Source organism: Cornus florida, unplaced genomic scaffold (genome assembly GCF_030987335.1).
Source record: "Cornus florida cultivar Cherokee Brave unplaced genomic scaffold, ASM3098733v1 CherokeeBrave_3.0.0_Hap2_Chr01, whole genome shotgun sequence".
NCBI classification, from domain to species: domain Eukaryota; kingdom Viridiplantae; phylum Streptophyta; class Magnoliopsida; order Cornales; family Cornaceae; genus Cornus; species Cornus florida.
The window spans coordinates 112,883,996-112,907,836 of record NW_026775571.1 but is presented as its reverse complement, the minus strand read 5'-3'; the positions used below and the strand labels follow the sequence as shown (position 1 = coordinate 112,907,836).

The 23,841-nt window shown below is 35.7% G+C and overlaps 1 protein-coding gene across 1 annotated transcript; it reads left to right on the top strand.

Moving 5' to 3' along the window:
- Positions 1 to 107: 107 nt before the first annotated feature.
- LOC132314634 (integrin-linked protein kinase 1) lies at positions 108 to 13,505 on the top strand. The gene is made up of 12 exons (XM_059813474.1): positions 108 to 799; positions 2,741 to 2,815; positions 2,963 to 3,058; positions 5,498 to 5,583; positions 5,662 to 5,782; positions 6,780 to 6,859; positions 8,590 to 8,652; positions 8,827 to 8,945; positions 9,251 to 9,336; positions 10,544 to 10,665; positions 12,456 to 12,567; positions 13,154 to 13,505. Exons 1-12 carry the CDS (start codon positions 479 to 481, stop codon positions 13,256 to 13,258), a joined length of 1,386 nt encoding a protein of 461 aa, XP_059669457.1. The 5' UTR covers positions 108 to 478; the 3' UTR covers positions 13,259 to 13,505.
- The last annotated feature ends 10,336 nt before the right edge of the window (positions 13,506 to 23,841 follow it).

The following is a 23,841-nucleotide window of genomic DNA, read 5'->3' as shown; positions in this document are numbered from 1 at the left end:
CCCACGAATAATAACGAACCAACAACAATTCTTTCTCCGCCGTCAGACGCCGGTGCATGTTAGTTATCACACCCGGCTTCTGTAGATTCCGCGTACGCTAACACCGCAACTCTCACGCGCTCAAAATGAGAGTGAACATCATATACCTTCGCTTCCTAATCAAAATCGTCAACGTTTACCAGCCACTGACAGACACTACAAATACTTGTCCGAACCTCTCCGTTCCGATCTCTTTGTTAGATCTTCCCAAGACCCCACTTCATTCATTCTAAGCAAAACCCCTTTATTTTAGGGTTTTACTAAAGATTCTTTGTCGATCGAACCGTCTCAATTATATCATTTTCAGATCTCAACTAGGGTTTAAGCCTTTAAATTTTCGTAAAAACATTTGTGTTTGCGCTCTAAAAATTTGAAAAACTAGGGGTTAAGTTGCTGAAACACATAAAACATTGTTGAAATCTTGTTTGCTTTCTTGGTGATGGAATCTGCGAACCCTGTGAGGTTTACATTGGGGAGACAGTCGTCTCTGGCGCCGGACCGAGGGCTCGACTCGCTGAGTGTGGAGGACAGAGAAGATGGGGAGGGGATTGATCCGAGGGTGAGGCTGATGTATCTGGCGAATGAGAGAGACTTGGAGGGCATTAGAGAACTATTGGATTCCGGCATCGATGTGAATTTTCGGGATATTGATGCTCGGACGGCGCTCCATATTGCCGCCAGTCAGGGGTTTACCGATGTTGTGGAATTATTGATTCAACGAGGGGCCGAAATTAACCTGAAAGATCGATGGGGAAGCACGGTAAATCACAAAATTCTAGACTCTCTCTCTCTCACACACACACATTTCATAGAGATCTTGATGTGAATATGTGAGTATATATATGTCTTGGCTAGTATGTTTTCCCAAGTAAAGCTCTGGCTGCTCTCAGAAACACATCAATGCATGACAAGCATATATGCTGAGGTGAATAAATGCACTTGCAACCATGTATGCGAAAATTTATTTTGTGATAATTTTGCATCATGAGAATTAAAGATTTGTGCTTGCATACCTCCCCATGAGTCTAGGGGTGGCAAAATTTGACACCGAGCCGAGACACGAAGTTAACAGGTTTGGGTTGACCTTAATCGTGTTCGTGTCAATCCGATTAATTAATTTTGTAATAATTGTGTTAGTTCCACCCAATTAATCCGTTAGCTGTTTGAACCCAATTAGTATGAATATTTTTGTTATTTTAATATAAATTTAATATGAATATTGTATTTGTATTTGTATTTTTTTTGTAATTATATTGTCCAAATTATCCTCATTTTCATGAATTTAGTAATTCATTATGTCATTTTTTCCCATTATATTTGTATTTTATACTTGATTAATAAACTCATTTAGCGTAACCTTGTTAAATAGCTTATTAAAGTGTTCGTGAAGTGTTGTGTGCTACACAACCCATTTATTAAACGGGTTACACGGGTCGTGTTGTGCCATCTGTTTAACTTGTATGGCAGAATATTATTAGGTTGACACGACATGAGGCCAACACGAATTGCCATCCCTGTGCACGACTGATGCAAAGGGCATTGGTTGATCATCATTGACTGAATATCTTTGTTGTTTCTTTGGTATATGCATGTCACTGGGCAAGCTAGGGGGTTTTCGTCAATGCTGTAAATTTTTGTTTTGGGTTTCCTAAGACATGTTTCAGACTTGTGTGCTTGGGTATATCCATATCATTCATCACTCAGTCATATGGGTTCAATTTAATTGTTATTTCTAACTTTCGATTTCTGTTACAAAATCCTCCTGTCCTCTTTAGACAAAAGGCACAAAATTAATGGTTATTTTGATAACCATATAGATATATATTTGGTACTAGTTGAAACTAGTTCTGCAGTAATACCCAAAAAAGGTTTGCAACTCGGGTATGGGCTCTGATCATAATCCCGATTAAGTGTTGGATAATCAGTCATCAAGCTTGAGTGACAACCGTTGGTTAGGTGTGCTTGTTCTTTGGGTGGTTACCTTTTGACATATCGATTATTATTATTATTATTATTTTCAATTGCTTTTTCTCAATGCCCACGGGTCAATCATGTTTAAAATCATCATAGACTGTGGTCTTAGACAATCAGCAATTTCAGAGAATTTAAAAAATAACGTTATATAAAGAAGTACAAAGATTGAATAGTACAGAAGTTGAGCTATATGACCTTTATTTATATGCTTCAAATGTTGTTCTCTTGGGTGCACATGAGATCAGAGTTGGGTTTGTTCAGTTGCTTGGCAAACCTATGCTGTGTTTGATGACATTCAACTGCCTAATATTGCTGCCCTATGGTGGCATCTATGATGTGGGACTCTTCCATTTCATGGTGAAATTCATTTACAGAAGGTTTATCTTTCGGTATATGATATATCCTTGCACCGTAATTGTGCAATTTGGTTCTTACCTGGAATAGAGGCCTTTGCTTATGAAGCATTAGTTTAGATGGAATATGGAACCCAGTTTTATCTTTCTGTACCAAAATAACTCATAGATATAAAAGGATCTTGAAGAATAAAGTGAAAGCCATACTATATGTGGACACTTTTAGGCAACAATGAAACTTTAAAGCATTTTCTATTGTTCTTCCAACTTTTCTATTTTGTATGTGATAAGCTTTATAACTTTCACGTGAAAGACTGAGTCATCTTTTCTTATTGCTGTTTTCGTTATCATTACAATCTAATTTGCTTCAACAGCCTCTTGCAGATGCAATACATTACAAAAATCATGATGTGATCAAACTTTTGGAGAAACATGGCGCGAAGCCTCTGGTATGTCCTATGTGTTGGTTATGTAGGTGGTATGAAATTGTTCACGTTGATTGTTCTTGGATCTTATTGACCTTAGTTTTTTTGTATGTGTCTGCTGTATATGTTATTCATTGGGTGTTATCTTTTTTCCATGATGTTACTACTTAGATGGCTCCAATGCAAGTCAAAAATGCCCGTGAAGTCCCAGAATATGAAATCAATCCCAAGGAACTTGATTTTACAAACAGTGTTGACATAACTAAGGTAAATTGTTATTCCTTTTCTTTTTGATGGCTAGTACAGTAAAATCTTGAATCTCTCTTTTTCTCCCTTATTTGAAATATTTTAGAACAAATTCCTGTTTGCTTCTAAAATTTACATGTGCACAAAATTTGATATCTTCATTGTCATTCTTTTCATGACTTTACTGTTATTGTTAATATTATTTGTGTTGTCTTACTGGTGTCTGTGTGCATTTGCTCTTCTTATGGTGTTCAATTCTCTAAGTTGATGACCGCAGATGAACCTAAATATAGATGATGGACAATGCTTACACAATGACCAGATATTTCAAGTTTAGGAGACTTGTTCCTGATGTACTTAAGTAATACACAGAATGGAAATGCCTTGCTGTGATTCTATACCCTTTCCCTCCCCTCCTTTTTTTGTTGGTGCCGACTGATGTCATTGAGGACAGTTTATGTCTTTCCAGGTCCTGAGCTTTTGATCTGATAGAGAGAGGGCAGTTGCTTGAATGTTGGCAATATATTATAAATATAGGGGACTTAATACTACTGATGTTATAAATATAGGTGATAGACTTGTCTAGCAATGCCTTTATGCTATTTACCCTTTTCAGCATGATGTTATGTTTGGTATACCTAATGATAACCATTACACAATTAAGTTTATCTGTAGTTTTTGGATGCTTTTGGATTAATGATATAAGTTACAGAACGTTGAGGACGACTATAGAACAATATCTTGTGTTGCATGAGGAATTTGTCGGACACTTTAGGGGTGAAGTCCTATGTGGTGTAGGATGGGGAAATTGATTAAGAGTTGGGTAGATCCAAGTGAAGCAGGGAAAAACAAACATGAAATAGGGCAAAGAAGTCCTAAAAGTGTCTTTAGTGAATCAGGGAAAAACAAATATGAAATTGGGCAAAGAAGTCCTAAAAGTGTCTTTCCTTTGGTCCTGTAAAATATTTGAGTTTAGAAGATAATATAGAATTTCTTATGAGTGTTACCGAAAGGAGGTGATGTCGAAATCTCTATTGCAAGAAGGGAAAGAAAGAAGAAGAAAAAAGAATAGGGAAGAATGATGAAAAATGAAAGAAAGACGAGAAGAATGGAGAGAAGGTATTGAAGCATTTGATGTACTAGATGTAATATTTCTCAAAGTGTAATAATAATCCTTTAGTACATAACTGTATTATATTGGCAAACCCTAGGCAAACCTTAAGCAAGAGTTAATTAATCCCTCTGTCCCATAAAAAATAGTCCCTTTCAGGGAGTGGGACTTAATAAGGGGACATGCAATTAATCCATTGTCCCCTTTTAAAATGGCTAAATTATCCTTTTAAGTTTGAATGGGTATGTTATCAAGTTGAAGTTTTTTGAAAACTTAAAGGGTATATATGGAAAGATGCATTTATCTTCTTTTGACTTTTCAAATGGGACAATTATTTTGGGACGGCCGAAAAAGGAAAGGTGGACAATTAAATTGGGACGGAGGGAGTTCTAAATAATCCAAAAGATAAATAGTAAATACCTAATTCCTTAAAAGTAAGAAGAGAAGCAAATAACTAATAAAATAAGCTTTATCTATCCTTGCACCTACACTTTACATAGTTGTGGATCATGTGTGGCGTATGTGCATGGATTCCATCCTGATCCCCATCAGTTGGCTTTTGATACTTCTTGTAATTTTGGAGAAATGGGAGGGGTTTTGGTTCCCTTTCACTTGAATAGAAAGAGTGAGGTAGGATTCTCTCTTCAGGCCCTAAATTCTATGGTAGGTAGGTTTGGTTAAGATGCAATCAGGTCATATTTATTTTAGAACAGGGACGGAGCCTAAATTTGATATAGGGGGAGCAAATTGACATATGATAAAATAATTTTTTAGCAACAGAAAAAAATATGAGAAAACTTTGAAAGAAAAAAAAAATAAGATTTGACTGAAGCAAGGAATGCAAAAAAAATTTTTTTGGGAAGGAAATAAAAACAAAAAAAATTTGAAGAAGGGGAAAAAAAAAGAGGAAAGAATTAGAAAGATTTAAAAAAAAAAAATTATTTTAGTGGGTTATTTCGTATAATTTAATAAACTATATGCATAAAATGTTAAAAAAATTAATAGGCCAGCATGGCCCAGGGGTGCAACTTCGAAAAAAAAAATTCAGGGGGTGAGTGTGTGTGTGTGTGTGTGTGGGGGGGGGGGGGGGGGGGGGGGGCGGCTTAAAATAATTTAGAACTTGGAGTTGAAGAAGAAATGGAGATGAAAAGGAAAGGAAATCAGCGCATTTACACCTGGAGCACTTAAGCAATCACACCTAAAACAGATGCACCTCGAATCACATAGTAGTTGTAAATTTGTAATGCCTATGATCATTTGTTCATTTATGGTAGGATTAGGATTGCTGAAACTTAGTGTGTTTTTTTTGGTTCATTCATTTTAAACTCACCATATGAAACATATCTCAGGGAACCTTCTGTATTGCATCATGGCGTGGAATTCAAGTTGCTGTAAAAAAGCTTGAGGAGGAAGTACTTAGTGACGAGGATAAAGTGTGGGTTGTCCATCTACTAAAAATCGAGCGGTTTTATATTATTTTGTAGTTTCTGCTAAAGTTTTTGGTTTTGTGCAGGAGGGCATTTAGAGACGAGCTTGCTTTGCTTCAGAAGATACGGCATCCAAATGTTGTCCAATTTCTGGGTGCTGTAACTCAAAGTAGTCCAATGATGATTGTTACAGAATATTTACCCAAGGTCTTTACCGCCATTTATTATTTAATTTGAATTGATGATACTTGAAAATTTCACTGATAAGCTGTTTCTTCTATATCCAATATTCTATGCCTTCTGTTTTCGGAGCATTATGAGTGCCTTAGTGGTTCTAACCTTATATTCTCATTAATAGCCAGTTAGCCATTTCTGAGTTATTAGATGGTTCCCATTCTTTATTACTCTTGACCAATTTTGTATACTTAAAATTAAATATCATGGTGCATCCATTTCTGAGTTAAGTAAATCTGTGTTATGTTCTATTTTCTTGTGTTTTGGTGGTTACATTCTCCTTTAAGATAGTCATAGGCATTCATGCTGTTTGACCCTTTTTTGTTTTTCTTAAATCAAATGTTTGCATAACAAAAAAGGCACAAAAAATAAAATATGTAAAACAGCTGATTTTCATTCTAATAGAGAATGAATAGCTTGTCTTGTTTTACAGCATCCTCCTCAGAAGTCTTGTTTTGTTCTTGGATCCTGCACATGGAGCTGGATCCTTGTTAAATCACTTATATCCCATCCTCTTTAAGATAGTTGGGCCTATACTTCCCTTTTTGAGTTTTAATACATACTATGCAATTAATGTGGATGGAAGGTTATTTGTCTTGAAGTAGTTTGTTTCACATATTGTCACAAACTCCTTGTTCTTTTTCTCTCTTAAATGTGATTATCCTAAACGAAGTTTTAAACATCAAAATGTCTGTGCATGCTTTCCTGGCTTTAAGCTAGGATCCTGATACTGTATGGTAAATATGTTGAAGTAATACGGTATTTGAAGGATTTACATCTTAACCATAGCATTCTGTTTCTCTTTTCCTGCTTCTCTGGTTGACAAAAATTTATGTGATCAGCCTCTGAAAGAGAACTGTTTTAGTGGTTCAAAAAATATCTTGAAATCAGTTTCGAAGATTATTTTGTTCTGTTTTCTATCACAAGTAACAATTTCCTATCCTAATCAATATTGCAATGCCTTTTGCAGGGTGATCTTCGTGCATTCCTAAAAAGAAAAAGAGCCTTAAAACAAACAACTGCTGTGAGATTCGCGCTGGATATTGCAAGGTCTTTATCTCTGTTTATATTCTGGACTTGCTTTAGTTAATATGCTACTTTTAGAAGATTGTCAGATGATCTGGTGTACCTCTCCCATTCACCTTTTTCTCATCCCAAACAATGAAAATCCACTTTGTCCCTTTAGTTTTTTTCTTCCTTCCATTTATTTCCTCCTAAAGGGTACCACTATGGTTTCAAGATGATTAGAGTCACAAGCAGCATGGGTGAATAGTGGAATCATCCTAGGATTTTTAATTTTCAATCTAACACCCATTTATGAGATCACACACACACACACACACTCACACTCACACGAGAACATGAAAAATCCTAATTATTTTGTTCATTTATTGTACTCGTATTTTATTAATAATCCATTTCATTTGCACCACAACCCTTACTCTCACTTAAGGCGAACCACACTTCTAGCTCCATTTTAATACTTGATTGATGCAACATGGAATCCCTATCATGGATGGAATCTGCCATTCATTTGCAAAAAGGGGAAGTGGCTAAAAAATGTCTCAACTCTAAAATATATCAAAAAAAATAAACCAATTGTCTTAATAATACTGGTAGATGAAAGAGAAATAAAATAGTTTAAGAGATTGGAAATGGGGAAGACTGTATGATAACATATTGAATAATTTAGCTTAAGTATATGGCAACCAAAAAGATAGATCTTAGGATTTTCGGCATCGATGAAATGATTGCTGCAATCATAACCATCCAATAGGAATAAGAATTAAAGAATAACTCAGTGGTACACATTGTGCTTAGTGGAATCATTTTGGGGGAACTTGTTGTGTAAATTTTAAAACAATGGGGAGAAAACTCAAGTCAAAATTTCTTTTCTTTTAAATGTAGGAGGGTAACTGGTACATGGTATGAAAATAATTGAAAGTCTGTACGATAATATATTAAATAATTTATCTTAATTATGTGGCAACCAAAAAGGCAGATGTTAGGATTTTCGGTATGTATGAGATGACTGCTGCAAACATAACAATCTAATAGGAATAAGAATTAAAGAATTACCCAGTGGTACACATTGTGTTTGGTGGAATCATTTTGGGGGAACATGTGTAACTTTTAAAACATTGGGGAGAAAACTCAAGTCTTTTTTTTATTTAAATGTAGGAGGGTAACTGGTACATGATATGAAAATAATTGAAATGAGCTATGGTTTTGGTATGTTTCTGCAAGAGAGTTTCTGGATTTGTGGGAATCTCTTATGAAGCTTGAACGACTATAAACGCAACCTTAAATTGATACTAGTTTTCCAGATATTTGACCTACTTTCAGAAACCTCACTTACAAATGACTTGCACAAGCTTAGCGAGATTCAAATTGTGTCCATGATTTCTTTGACCTACTTTCTTTAGGTCTCGTGTCTTGGGAGGTGAAAATTTCAAGAAACACCTTGGAGTTCAAGAATAAGCATTTGAAAATGCATGTCTTCTTAACATCATGCTTTAATGTTTCAAGTTTCCGGAAACTCAGTAGTTGGGATTAGGCTTTGCTGAATTGAATTGGTGGACACTTAGTGTAGGAAGTTTATTCAGGATTTGGGTTGTAGCGCCCTTTTTTCGTTTGGGTTACTGTAAGGTGGTAAAATTTAGTTTTATTAGGCAAATGCAGTGTTCAAGCTTATGGGTTGACCCGAATCCATGTCCTGGTATGATCTACAGGAAGCTGGACTTTGTTGTTTTCCCTTACATCATTTGTTGATTTTGCAGGGGAATGAACTATTTGCATGAGAACAAACCTGAGGCAATTATACACCGTGACCTTGAGCCTTCGTAAGTTTTGTTGTTTAAGATGATTTATTATTATTATTATTTTTTTCCCTTTTACTATTTTCCTTCATATACACATGAAAGATGAATGAAGGTTCAATTGAATTACCCTTTTTCACCTTATTGGTGTCTGAACATGGAGAAACTTACTTATGTTATTTCTGAGTAAGATAACAGAAATATATTGCGGGATGATTCTGGGCATCTGAAAGTTGCGGATTTTGGAGTCAGCAAGTTGCTAAAAGTTACCAGCAGAGTGAAAGAAGATAGGCCTGTGACCTGTCAAGACACATCCTGTGAGTGTGCTTCCTTTTTGGAATAATGTTTATCTCCCTTGTTATTGAAATATGTATATAAATGTGCTGAGGCAATGGAACAGGGATTATCTTTTAAATATAAATTTGTAATGATATTGTTGACATAACAACTTTTTGCATTTCTTTGGTACATAAGTGTAGTAGACTTCTTTACATTATCCTTAATTTGTATCAGAAATTAGCAATAACTAGGAGTGTAAATTTCCTTCGACTATCTAATTTTTTCGATAGAAACGCCAGATTATGAAATTATAGTTACTGAATTATGTTTATTTCATAAACAGGCAGATATGTGGCTCCGGAGGTTTTCAGAAATGAAGAGTATGATACAAAAGTGGATGTCTTTTCTTTTGCTTTAATTTTACAAGAGGTGAGGATTTATCATACTTCAAATTTTTTTTTTGTCTTTCGTAAATGTGTTTCAGAGAGGTCTTACTTCCTGTGTTAGAATTTAAAGCATGTACCTTTTTTCCTTTGTATGCTCAATAATTTGCACGTGGTTTTTTCCCCCTCAATGTTAGTTGATAAAAGAACATCATAATTTGGTTGTGGACTTGTCTATGCAATATAATTTGGTTGTGCGCTTTGGTTTTTCTATGAAAGTCATGATATTCCGGTTTTATGATCGAGTGAAGTATTAAGATGGTAAGCATATTTCTGATTGATGAAGAATTTTTCTGTCTTGCTCATTATGAAAAAATAAAAAACTGCCATACTTCCAATATAGGTTAATGTTTCCATGGTTGATGTTCATTTCCAATTGAAACTAAATTCTACTATATATGATTGTTGACCTAATAAAATACGTTACATACATTCAATTACTTGACTAACTTATTGAAAAAAAAATGTAGTACTTAGTAAAAATGTAGTATTTAGTAATTCTATATTGTACATACCACTTAAAACGATTGTTAAACAAAGTACTAAATTGATAAAAAAAGAAGCTGATTCGTTTAGTTTACCTGTAAAGTTGAATAGCTCTGTACTTGTAAACTGATAATATAGTTATTCCACGTGTGGGCTAGAAGAACTCAACTGTTTACATTTTACAATCTATTTCAGTACATATGAAGCACATTTACCGAAACGCTGGCATGTGAGGCTTATCAATAATTCAATATCAGTGTTACTCTTCCATACTTACTTTGTTTAACAATATAGAATTACTAAGTACTACATTTTTCTGTTCTTTGGAAACAAATAGTACCTGTTTTTGGTATTCTTTCTGTAACAGTTAAGATGGTCTTGGAATATGGTTGGAGAAAAAAGTAAAATAACTTGATACTTAGAAAATTACAAATCGGGATTCTGGTACTTGTGAACTCGGTAGATATTCCCGTCTTCATTACTTTCATGTCTGTATTCGTGCTGTTCCGTGTAGAGCTCATTTTTTTGTGTCAAATGTTCTCTCTTTTTCGTTGTGGTTCATTTATAATTTTATAGTTGAAACTTGAAGTTTGTAGTTGTGACTATAGTTGATTGGGTTTTTATGAAATGCTATCTTATGCTTTTCAAAAAGTTCTATACGTCCTAACAGGTTTGTTAAGTTGACATTTGTAATGTCTGCACTTCAGATGATTGAAGGCTGCCCACCATTTGCCGCAAAGCAGGAAACTGAAGTCCCTCAGTCTTATGCTGCGAAAGAGCGTCCTCCTTTTAATGCACCAACAAAGCGTTATGCTCATGGACTAAGAGAGTATGTCCTATATGTTTCAAATGTTTTTTGTATATGAGATTTTTTTCTTTTGCCTGTAGTAAGTGATATTTTATTGAATTATTTTATTGCCTTAGCTTTGTATAGCATGCATCTTTAGATACGCCTCTTTTTATTATATGTAATGTACTTTCTGCCATAATTGTTTGTTAGTTTCAAGAATAGAAATGCCATGACTTGAATTGTATCAGATGCCAGTTGGTGAAACAAGATACATTGTATCTTCTTGTTTCATAATGTGTGTGTGCTTGTGCGTGTGTAGATATGTTAAATTACATGCATGTTGCCGTGTATACATAAATGATATAATATGAAAACTTTTAGCAAAAATAAAAGACTATAACCCAGTGTGATCCCCGTAGTATAGTTAAATTGCTTAAATGTCGATAATGACATATAATGCATCAGTTCCTGGACAATCTTTTTATTAATAAAAAAATGGATGCATGCAAAATATTAAAGCTTGAATCATTAAAATGTCATGTTGGTGCCCTTTGATTGATTCTCCTGCAAATTTAATCACCTGCCTGTTAGTGAGTGAAATGAGCTGGACCTCAACATTGATTTTTAAAAGGTTTTACAATTTATTGTTTTTTGTTATTTTAAGGAGTAATATATTATTAAATATCATGACATGTATTTATTTCGTCAGTTCATCAATTATTATGGGGGCAGGAGCTCTGAGACCTTTCACATCCAATAGACAGTTGTCCTTATGTTAGTTATAGCTTTATCAAGCAGTTGCTCAGTCATTCTGCATGTCACTGATACCCCTTTTCTTTTCTGAAGCATACCCATCTATTTTAGAACTTCGCCTTATGATCGATCAGATGTGATTTCTTGTTCTCTGTAAACATGCCTTGTTTCCTGCAATTCAAAATTTTCAGACTTATATCCTGGTTTGAATGGTTGATATAGTACGGAGAATGGAGTAGAGAATCCAAAAGCCAGTTCAATGGCATGTATTTCACTAGCTATCGTCTTATCTCTTCTAAATATTAGTTATAGGTGATATGTATGTTTTAAGTCATTTTGTCCCCTAGTAACTTATGTTGATTATTAATTATTTTCGCCCCAAGAAACTTCACTTCCGAGTGACCCTGATCTAGTAATTACTTGGACCGTAACTGTGAACTCATGGACACCCATATTAAATAAAATATAAGCTGTTACAACTAGATTTTAAAACTGACCCAATTAATTCTACTTGCAGTATAGCTATTTTTTTTTTGAATGACAAAATTAATATGTAAGGCAAGTAATGCTTTAATAACACTATTTGTTTGCTTTGGAATAATAAAATCAACCGTCCTAGCATACATAACATTGCAGTTCTTAATATATCCCAACGTAAAGTACCGTTGTTACACATAAGCTAGAGTTGTTACATAACCCCAAAATGGAGGCTCCTGTTTATTTGATGGACCTGGTATTAATGCAACTCTTCCTATTAAATTAAAATATTCCAACAGAATATTTCTCATATTTTCTGTCTTGTGCTTTCATAATGCATGGGAATCAACTTTTAATATGGAAATTAGAAATACAGATAGATTTCTTGATATTCATAAAGAACATTATATATGTGGTGTGTGTGTTTTCCTTTGTCATTTTTTTTCTTCTTCTAAAGGCAATACCTAGCCTTGTCTAGATGCTAAAAATTAGGATTCAAATATTTAGACTTTATTTTCACCTTTCGAGAGTTTGACAATTCTTGTTTCTTAGAGGAATGTTAAGATCATCCAACGTTGGGCAATATCTTCTTGTTGCAGGTTGATTGAGGACTGCTGGAATGAGACGCCAGCCAAGAGACCGACATTTAGGCAAATAATCGCTAAGCTGGACACTATCTATAACAGTCTTGGTCACAAGAGACGTTGGAAGGTTCTTCTCTTTCTTTTCCTCCTTCATGGTCTGTGAGTGCGCGCGTGCGCGCACGCATGTGTGTAAAGGAGTTGCATTTCTGTTTGCAGCACTAGTCACAGTAGCATTTGATTAAATCAGGACCTTCATTTATTTATTTTAATCTCGTTGTTGGAAGGGATCTTTTAGGGGTCATTGCTTGGTGCAGTATTAAAAATGTGAAGTCTGAGAAGGTGGATTTGAGTTTAACATCCACTTGATACAACTAATACCAAACTTAGGTGTAATTAATGGGGACAAATGTTGGGTGATGGCTTTGTTTAGCAAGCAGTCTTTGGTGGAACACTACCAATTGGTGGTTTTCTTATTTTGGTTGGACATGGCTTGAAAGCTGCACCTCAAGAAAAATCAGATCCCAATAGTTGATTTGTAAAATGGACAAAACAATTCATGAAAATTGATAGGCCCTTTTGTGTTGGTTTGTGTAGAGGTTATGGCGGATCCTTGGATCTTTAACTGTGCTCATTTGCATGAGCCTTTGACTTTTGTTGATCAACTAAAACTTTTTCTTTTTGTTTCCTTTTTTGGTTCCATGTGATATGTACAGGTTAGACCCTTGAAATGCTTTCAGAATCTGGAGGCCATGTGGAAGAAAGACCATTCCAGTCCAAGTAGCCGCAGCGGTTCATCACGTTCTACAAGAAGCATATAAAATAAAAGGGTGAAGAAGTTTCTCTTTTCCCTCTTTGTAGAAAACTAAGCTTTTTTTTTGTAATTACGGAGTGTAGTTTCTTTTGTGTTTTTCTTCTTATAGGCATTGGTATTCTTAGTGATTTGTCAACCCTCCCTAGATTGGGCTGGGTACAAAAATTGATGTGTGTATTGTCTGAAAATACTGAGACTGTTTACATATGCTATCACATTGTTTGATTTTATACATTTTTTTGTTTGGACGAAAATTTTGCTAGTTCATTTGGGAGGCGAAACTTCATTGATGAACAGTTATGTAATGTTTGATACTGCAATGAAATCCACCTCTACCTTCAAATTGATATGGCAGAAGCAATTACAAGGATTGTTTGTATAAGTTGCTTGAATACTCTCTGCAATCAATCTATTGGTTCAGATTATTTGATATTTATCATCCTCTCCGTTTGTGTGTTTTGTTGAATAATCATTTATGAGGATGAGCATTTTAATGGCTGTGCATATGCCTCAACTGGAGCTTGAATCTTCAAACTAACCTTTAGACTACCAACTAAAAAAAACATAACTTTTTGGATGTATTCAGTTGTATGGAATTGGAGCCTTGGAATTGAAATTTAAATTTGTGGAATTTGAGAAATACAAGTAAAAAAATTGAATCAATTTTTTTTAACATTTCACCAATTTCAATTTCAAAGTTCCAATTTCGTGCACCAAACACACCCTTGATAATGGCCACCAGAATGTTGTTTAATGGACCACCTTTTTTAATCTTCCGGAAATTGTTTAATGGACCACCTTGTGTGCTTACATGTTTTTAGATGAATCATGTGCAAACAAAGTTTTGTTGGAAGCAACTTTAAGGAAAAAATGACTTCTAATGTCCACCAAATGATGTTGAATTGATGCTGGGAAAAATGATGAAAATCAATATTAACCACATGTTTTTTTTCCGAAAGATTGATATTAACCACATGTTTGTTGCATAGTAGTGAAATATTATAATTACTTATGTATTTATATTTAAATCTACCGCGTCTATGTCTATTATGATTTTCTCTATCTATAAATGGTGACAAATCCTTAATGAGTTATCAAAACGAAGCTTTATGTTTCATGTTAGCATTTGGAATTTATAATATCTATGGTGAAAAATGCCATGGGGAATTTAAGTGATTTTGAAACACATTGGACCAAATTAGCCCAAATGAATATTTTGGGCGGGGCCAAACCCAGGACAAAATCTTAAAATCTGACATGACAATTAATTAATTTCTCTAATAATGAGCTGTTGTGATTTTGTAGACTTTGATTAGGTATTTAATTATATGGAAACTTCAAGAATACTAAATTTTAGAGAAAATTCAGTTTCCTGATCTGGTTTAACTTATTTTGTTTAAGTAAAATTCAGTTTTTTGATTTGATTTAACTTCCTTATTGGTTTTGGATTATACAAAAGGCAAGTTCTTGTAGGACAAGTTTGAGACTCTATAAATATCAACTCTAATGAGATTTTAGGGTGTGTGAAAATTAGAAATAAATTTGTACCAATACAAGAGAGAGTAATTGAGATAGATTGAGAAAGAATTCTCTATTGTAATTCTTCTTTTTTTTCATAGTGAATTTGTTCGGTGTGCTCCATGGACGTAACACTAAGATTTGGGTGAACCATGTATATTTTGTGTTATTGTGTGTGATTTTTTATTTTAATTTTTCATGATTGCTTGTTTATTCCTTGAACAGTATTGTTTATTTTGCGTTTCCGCCACAACAATTGGTATCAAATCCAGTTGATTATGCAGTGCAACTCCAATAACTGGTATCAGAACCTTTAGTTGGAACTTAGGGCACAGAAGGTGTTTGACGAAATTCTGAAAGTCTTTCGATCAGATCTGTCCGTTCGAGTGGGAGTAATGGCATCAGAAGATAAGACATTCACATCTATGATCGAGAAGTTCGATGGCACAAACTTCAGTTTCTGGAAGATGCAAATTAAAGACCTCTTGTTTCGGAAAAATCTGTATCAACCTTTGGGAGAGAAGCCAGATGATACAAAGGATGCGGAATGGGAATTACTTACTAGGAAGGCTCTCGGCACCGTCAGATTGACGCTGTCAAAATCAGTCGCCTTCAACATCAAGAACGAGAAGACGACAATGTTTCTCATGGCAGCCCTTTCTAGTGTGTATGAACAGTCTTCTATAGCGAACAAGGTGCACTTGATCAAGAAGTCGTTCAACATGAAGATGGTCGAAGGTGGTAAGTTCAACGAACATCTAAATGCGATCAACGAGATAGATGGACAATTATAGTCTGTTGATATCGACTTCAAAGATGAGGTCTGAGCACTGCAAATTCTAGGGCAGTTACCCGAGAGTTGGAGTGGCATAGTTACAGCGATTAGTAGATTTGCAGGGAAGACTAAGTTGAAGTTTGATGAAGTTGTGAGCATGATTCTGACTGAAGAAATTAGAAGGCAAACAACAAGGGTTTCTACTAGTGGTTCAGCGTTAAATGTTGAAAGCAGAGGCAAGGGTTCAAACAAAAAGAAGGGCAACGGTAATAGAAACAGATGCATATCCAAGTCAAGGAATGGAAGAACACAGTCTCAAAATTTGAAGAATTCCACAGATCTCAGTGACGTTGAGTGTTGGAATTGTGGAAAGAAGGGACAATACCGTGTTGATTGCAGACTTCCAAATAAAGGAACCGAAATAAAAACTGAAGCAAATGTTGTCTCAGAAGAATCAGATGATGCATTGATATGCTCTTTGGAGAGCAAGACGGAGTCATGTGTTTTAGATTTCGGTGCATCGTTTCATGGCACCTCAAGCAAAGAGCTATTTAATAGTTATGAATCGAGTAACCTTGGCAAGGTGTATCTTGGTGATGATTAGCTTTGCAGCGTCGTTGGAAAGGGTGAAGTGCAAATCAAGTTCAATGGATTAACTTGGAAGTTGAAGGATGTGAGATATATCTCTGACTTAAAGAAGAATTTGATTTCGGTGGGGACAATTATCAGATGAAGGTTTTGTTACAACCTTCAATGGAGACTTGTGGAAATTAGTTTCCAGAGGAGCTATGACCATTGCACGTGGTAGTTTCTGCAACTGTTATAGACCCACAAGCACTGGTTCTTGTGACTTCTATGAGAGTTGCGTGATAGGCAAGCAGAAGAGTGTGATACTCCTTGATTCTAGAGCCACGGGTGATCAAGTCCGAGTACAGATCCGATGGATACTAGATAATTAATATGTAAACAAGTAGGAATACAAAAGAGAATTAAAGATATAAATAATAAAGCTGAAAGAAAACTAAATATTAAAATCCTCAAAAGTTAAATAATTATAAATAATCCGATAATCCAAACTTTCTAAAACCTCCAATAAACATACAACTCGGAAATCCATCTAGTGGACCCCTAAAAATACCAAAAGAAAGTAAAGTACGGAAATGAAATCCAAAACTAAAACATGGAAGAAAATCCTACATAGTCGGAGGAGTGAGTGACTGTATCTGCTCGGCACGATCAAGCTCTAAGCTTGGAACTGACGAACACTTGAAAAATAAGAGTGGGTCAGGCTCACATGTAAGTTTTATCCTACTACAATCTATACAGAAACCCGATACGCAGATATATCCTAGATATCTCAACAACAACTAAAGTAGTCCATATAGGTATAAATACACACTATAGGATGCTCACTAGCCTATAGTTCTGTCTCAGCCTGAATAGAAGGTAACATGCAAATCACACATCACGGTGGGCATGTATACCTAGACCTACGAAGGAACAAAACTATGTCCAGTTATCCATATAAGCGATATACGCACCCTAACTATAATCCTGAGACTCAAGCTCATATCACGATACCATAAGTATATATATATAAATAATTCATCAAAAGTAAGATATGTCGTTCAACTGTTTATTGACTTGACATAAGTATAAGTAAGACTTAACTTTTATAGTTAATCCAACTTATTTCAAAATAGGTAGGCTTAGTGTTTTAAACGAATCCATCCCCAGAATAGGTAGGACTTAGTGTTTTAAACTAATCCATCCCTAATATGCCACCATCTCATACCGGTACACATACATATATATAAGTAGGACTTAACTTTTATAGTTAATCCAACTTATTTCAGAATAGGTAAGACTTAGTGTTTTGAACTAATCCATCCCCGGAATAGGTAGGGCTTAGTGTTTTGAATTAATCCGTCCCTAGTATGCCACCTTCCCATACCGGTGCATACAATTCACAAATCAAATGATTGATGCAGTAAATGATAAATTTAATCATCAACCACACTCCAAAATAAGTATAAATAAAGTCTAATATGTATATGACCATAATATGCATCAAATACAAGATTTACAAATCATGTTCCAGTCCTTTAAATTGCTAGAATAAGACTACGCATTTAATTAAATCTCCAAACAATCCAATAATTGATGCAAATTACAATAAATTAAAACATCAATTAATCTAATCTAAGCATAATTATTTTAAGATAATCAATTACACTTATAACACTGCTAAAACATGATTCAACGCTATTAAATCATGTAAAGAAGAATTGTTAAATTTCAGTAAGCAATTAAATCAACTATCCAATACTCCACATGCAAGTTTACTGTTTAATTTTATGATGTTCCATTCCTTAGCATATTAATGTAATCATGCTTCCCAGTATTTTTATAGGTCTATAACAGTTATTTAAATCATTTAGTGCAATTTAAACAACTTAAGAATACCCCAGATGGCCAAACAGAACCCTAAAAATCAATTTTTGCGCGTTCCAGGGCGAGAGCAAGCTCCCGGACTTTGAGAGCCAGCTCTCCCCACTTGGGAGCCGGCTCCCCACTCTTGGGAGCCGGCTCTAAGGTATTGGGAGCCGGCTCCCTCCATGTGGGAGCCGGCTCTGTCCATGAGGAAGCTGGCTCCCTCCTTTAGGGTCTCCCTTAAGAGCCGTATTCCGATTCTATTTGTCTTCTTCGTCTCCGACGACATTGCAAAACCCTCTGTAATGTCTAATACAGTTCCTAGGGTTCAATTTATGTCCTAAATAAATTAGAAGAATGTGTCATGAATTACCGAGATGAATTAAAACAAGTTTATAATCAATGAACACAAGATTTAATTATGAAGATCAGTCAACCATAATACAGATTAATTCCACACAGTTAAATTCAATTCAAGCATGCTTAAAACATATATTTTAATATTAATTTAAACCCTAGAGTCTACCTAGGCATACACAGAACACAGGTTTAAGGGAATGAGTTAGAATAGGAACTTGCCTTCGGTTTCAGTTTTGAAACCTTAAACCACAGTCTCTGAGTTTTCCGACAGATTCTTAAACTGCCGTTTAACAACTCCGTTGCTCTTGGTTCAATCTAGAAGCAATCCCTTCCTTCCTCCTTGAGCCTCCCTGGTTTTCTCTCTAGTCTATCTCTGTTTTTCCTCTCAAGTCTCTATGTACGTGAATAGGGTTTTCCCCACCTTAGACAGACGTAAACGGCTATATTTATAGACTTAGGAAAACACAAACCCTAATACGAATTATATTGAGAGAAGGAGAAAGAAAACAACTAAGTCTATAACCAAGTCAGCTATACCAAACGTGACTACCTAAAGGAAAACAAATCCTAATTAAACAATTAATGAAAACAAACAATCAAATTTCCACAAAAGTATACTTTAATGAAAACTAATAATTAAATTAAATAAAAATAATTAAACAAATAATTCAATTAAATAAAACAACAATTTAAACAAATAAGCAAATAAACATATAAGCAAATAAAATGCAATAAAACCATTAATTAAAATGCCGAAACTATCATTTTAAAATAAAACCATTAATTAAAATGCCGAGACTATTTTTTTAAAATTAGGGGTATTACATTCTTCCTCCCTAACAAAAGGAATTCCGTCCTCGGAATTCTCTCTTACCTTTTTCCATTATTTCAGGAAACTGCGAGCGAATGACATCCTTCCGTTCCCAAGTAGACTCAGCCTCATTGTGGTGACTCCACTGAACATGCACTAAAGTGATAACCTTATTACGAAGAATTTGATCCTGACGGTCGACAATACGACAGGGTGGCTCCAAATGTGTTGCATCTGGCTGCAACTCAATCTCCCCAACATCGATATGCTAATACCGATCTTCATCTCGCAGAAATTTCCGCAACATGGAAACATGGAACACATTGTGGACACGATCCAAATGATCCGAAAGTGCCAATCGATAAGCTACACTGCCAACTCGATTCGTAATCATGAATGGATCGACAAACCGTGGTGATAACTTCCCTTTCTTCCCAAAGCGCATTACTCCATTCATAGGAGACCCCAACCTGAAACTCCAAAGCACGAGTACGACAATCGACATAACTCTTCTACTTACTCTAGGCAGTACGCATGCGACCCCTAATAAGAGCAATCTTTTCAGAAGTATCCTTAATAAATTCAGCACCCAAAAATCTGCTTTCTCCAACCTCCATCTAAGAAACAGGAGATCGACATGGTCGGCTGTACAATGCCTCAAACGGTGCCATTCCAATAGTCTTTTAGAAACTATTATTATACGTAAACTCCATAAGTGACAAATAATCCTCCTAGTGGCCCTTGAAGTCAAGAACATAGGAACAGAGCATATCCTCTATGATCTGATTAACCCTCTTGGTCTGACCATCTATCTAAGGATAATAAATAGTACTAAGTTGCAACTTTGTACCCAAAGCCTGCTGAAAATTCTTCTAAAATCCAGACACAAAGCTCGAATCCCTGTCCGATATAATAGACAACGGAATGCCATGTACCTTCACAATCTCTAAAATGTAAAGCCTCGCCAACTGCTCCGATATGAAGTTAGTGCGAATAGGCAAAAAATGAGCTGATTTAGTTAATCTATCAACGATGACCCAAATGGAATTGTGATCCTTGAAAGAATTAGGAAATCCCTCCACAAAATCCATAGAAATGCTCTTCTACTTCCATTTTGGTATAGGTAGTGGCTGTAGAGATCCTGGCGGCCTTTGATGATCAATTTTGACCATCTGACAAGTACTACATTGAGAGACAAAAATAACAATGTCTTTCTTCATACATGCCCGCAAAAACTGTTGCTTCATATCCTGATACATTTTGTCTCCTCCTGGATGAACAGAAAACTCAGAGTGATGAGTCTCAGTCATCACATCCTTCCTCAAATCATCAGCAGAAGGTATCACTAAACGTCCCTTGTACCTCAAACCTCCATTAGTCCTAATATAGTCAAATGGAACTTCCCCAGAAGCTATATCTGTAACTTTGTCAATGCATTGTCGATCCGTGAGTTGTGCCATCAGAACTTTATGAATGATATTAGGCGTAACTACTATGCAAGCCATAAAAGCATCAGACAACTCATCAATTGTCTTCAAAGCATTCCACTCAATTACTAAATAAAGCAAAAAGACTCTCATAGGGTCGGCGATTGAGTGCATCTGCCACCATATTCGCTTTCCCTGGATGGTACTGTATAGAGAAATGATAGTCTTTTATAAATTCCAACCATTAACGCTGTCTCATATTCAGCTCCCGTTGAGTGAACAAGTATTACAGACTCTTATGATCACTAAATAATCTGAAGGACTCTCCCAACAGATAATGCCTCCAAATATGTAAAACAAAAACCACCGCTACCAACTCCAAATCATGTCTTGGATAATTAAGCTCATGAGGCTTAAGCTTACGAGATTCATACGAAATTGGTCGTTCCTTTTGCATCAAAACACACCCAAGACCTTGCAAAGAAGCATCTGTGTAGACAAGATACTCTATCCTGCTCTGTGGAGTAGAAAGAACCGGTGCAGAAGTCAACTTACTTTTTAGCTCATCAAAAGCTGTTTGACAGTGTTCATCCCATTGGAACTGTACACCCTTCTTAGTTAAGTGAGTGAGTGGTCCTGCTATATTCGAGAACCCCTGAATGAACCTACGATAGTATCCCGCCAATCCAAGGAAACTCCAAATCTCAATAGGCGATGTAGGCTGTCCCCACTCGACCACTACCGAAACCTTGGCTAGATCTATCGCTATTCCCCTTTTTGACACCACGTGACCTAGAAACTTCACTTCCCGCTGCCAAAATTCACACTTCTCAAACTTGGCATATAACTGGTGTTCAAGAAGTGTCTACAACACTAAACGAAGATGTTTGGCATGATCGTCCTCTGACTTAGAATAAATCAAAATATCATCTATGAAAACGATGACAAATTGATCTAAGTAAGCCCTGAAGACTCTTTTCATTAAATCCATGAAGACTGTTGGTGCGTTAGTCAACCCTAACGACATGACACAAAACTTATAAGATCCATATCTAGTGAGAAACGTTGTCCTTGGAACATCTTGCTCCCTAACCCGAAGTTGATGATATCCAGAACGCAAATCAATCTTAGAGAAGTATGTAGCTCCCTTCAACTGATAAAAAAGATCATTAATGTTAGGCAAATGGTACTTATTACGAATAGTAACCTTGTTCAACTCCCTGTAATTTATACACAGGCGAAGTGAACCATCATTTTTTTTCACAAATAAAACCAGTGCTCCCCAGGGTAATGTACTCCTACGAATAAAACCCCGACTGAGTAATTGCTGAATCTGATCCCTCAACTCTCGCATCTCCACTGGTGCCATCCTGTATGGTGCCCTAGCAATAGACGTAGTGCCTGGAGCCAAGTCAATCACAAAGTCTATCTCACAACTAGGTGGCAATCCTTGAATCTCCTGAAAAACATCCGGAAATTACTGTATAATCGGTATGTTCTCTAATAACACAGTAATTTCCTTTTCTGTTTCTTCCTCCACATGGAACAAATAAGTGCTAATGACCCCGTTAGAACGTGGCATAGCGATGACGTACATATCCTGACCAGGTATGGTGAAAACAACAGATCTATCATAACAATTAACTTAGGTATGATAGTGAGATAACCAATCCATTCAAGTATTACATCATAAGTATACATGTCCAGGACTAATAGATTGACTAGAAATCGGAGTCGACCAATATCTAGTGTCACAGACCCATCACTCTTATGTAAAATAGAAGTATTGCCTAAAGGTGTAGAAATACCCGGAGGTCTATCGCATACTCGTGTCACCAATTAAACTATAAACCAAAACGTCTAAATACTCCGTAGAACAAAACACGTAAAATACTCCGAAATCTACTCATATTTAGAATACCGCCCTATCTTGAGAATTTTTCCTTTGATATCAAACTTACCGTATTAATTTACACAAGTGCTTTTATAAATGCCTTGGTAATCATCTCGTACCCACACAACATAGTTATAAAGCAAAACTTTGTTTGCCTGACCAAATACCAACCATTCCATTGTGCTATTCCTTTATCATCGCAACACATATTCTAAAATAGTTTAATAAAACTATTTATGTAACTATCACTAAAATGCTCTCATGAAATACAAGAGAAAAACCAAAATCACTAGTTCACTTTATTAAGAACTTCTTTAAATCATAAACTGTCAAAAGAATAATCGTAAAATATTTTTTAACATACTACTAATGTACATGATTAAATCCGTACTACACTTTTACTAATACCTCCAACACTACTAGTAATTAAAATTACTCTTAAAAGAGCCATCCTCCTTTTTGATTCGGTACCCTCCTGCTTGGATGGCCAGATATCTCCTTATTTAGGACACTGCCTGGAAGTGTGGCCATACTCTCCACAAATATAGCAAGTACTCATAAAAGTACCAAACGACCTCCTCTGTTGGTTAGCCTATGGCTGATCCCGTCCTGCCTGTGGTCCCCCATTATGTTGTCTCTGAGTTAACCCAGGTCATTGGTTGGATGTATGCCCAAAATCTCCACAGGCAAAACATTGACCTTGAAACACATTCTGCACCACTGGTACTACTTCGAGTGTCTGCTGAACGTGTGGCTGACTCTGAAGTGCAGTTGCTACGCCTACAGCTACAGCCTGAGCAATGATGTAAACTAACTGAGAAGAATACTCTGGATACTTGCCTTGATTGTAGCCCTAATTGTGATACCCCTCGTTTCTAGAGCCACGGGTGATCAAGTCCGAGCACAGATCCGAGGGATACCAAACAATCAATATGTAAACAAGTAGAAATAAAAAAATTGAATTAAAATTAAAATAACAAAATGCTGAAAGAATTCTAAAATAAAAATCCTCAACTTAAAATAATAAATTAATAACATTTAAATTCTTCAAATCTGTACAACTAGGGAATCCATTTAGTGGACCCCTAATAATTCCAACTGGTAAAACATTTACAGAATTAAAATCCAAAACCAAAATAAGAAAGAAAATCCTATGTAATTGGAAGAGTGAGTGACTGTATCTACATCACCCCGATCAAACCCTAAGCCTGGTACTCACGAACACCTGAAAAATAATAGAGTGGGTCAGGCCCACATGCAAGTCCTGATCTACTACAATCCAAACAGTAATCCGATACGCAGATACATCCTAGAAAGACTCAACAATATCTAGAGTAGTCCATATATGTATATAGTACACACTATAGGACGC

What these genes read in the sequence shown, in the direction of transcription:
- LOC132314634 (XM_059813474.1), top strand. Translation starts at nt 479, where the DNA reads ATGGAATCTGCGAACCCTGTGAGGTTTACATTGGGGAGACAGTCGTCT. An exon ending in CTTAGTGACGAGGATAAAGT is followed by an intron (nt 5,584 to 5,661) that starts GTGGGTTGTCCA and finishes GGTTTTGTGCAG; the next exon opens with GAGGGCATTTAGAGACGAGC. An exon ending in TTACAGAATATTTACCCAAG is followed by an intron (nt 5,783 to 6,779) that starts GTCTTTACCGCC and finishes TGCCTTTTGCAG; the next exon opens with GGTGATCTTCGTGCATTCCT.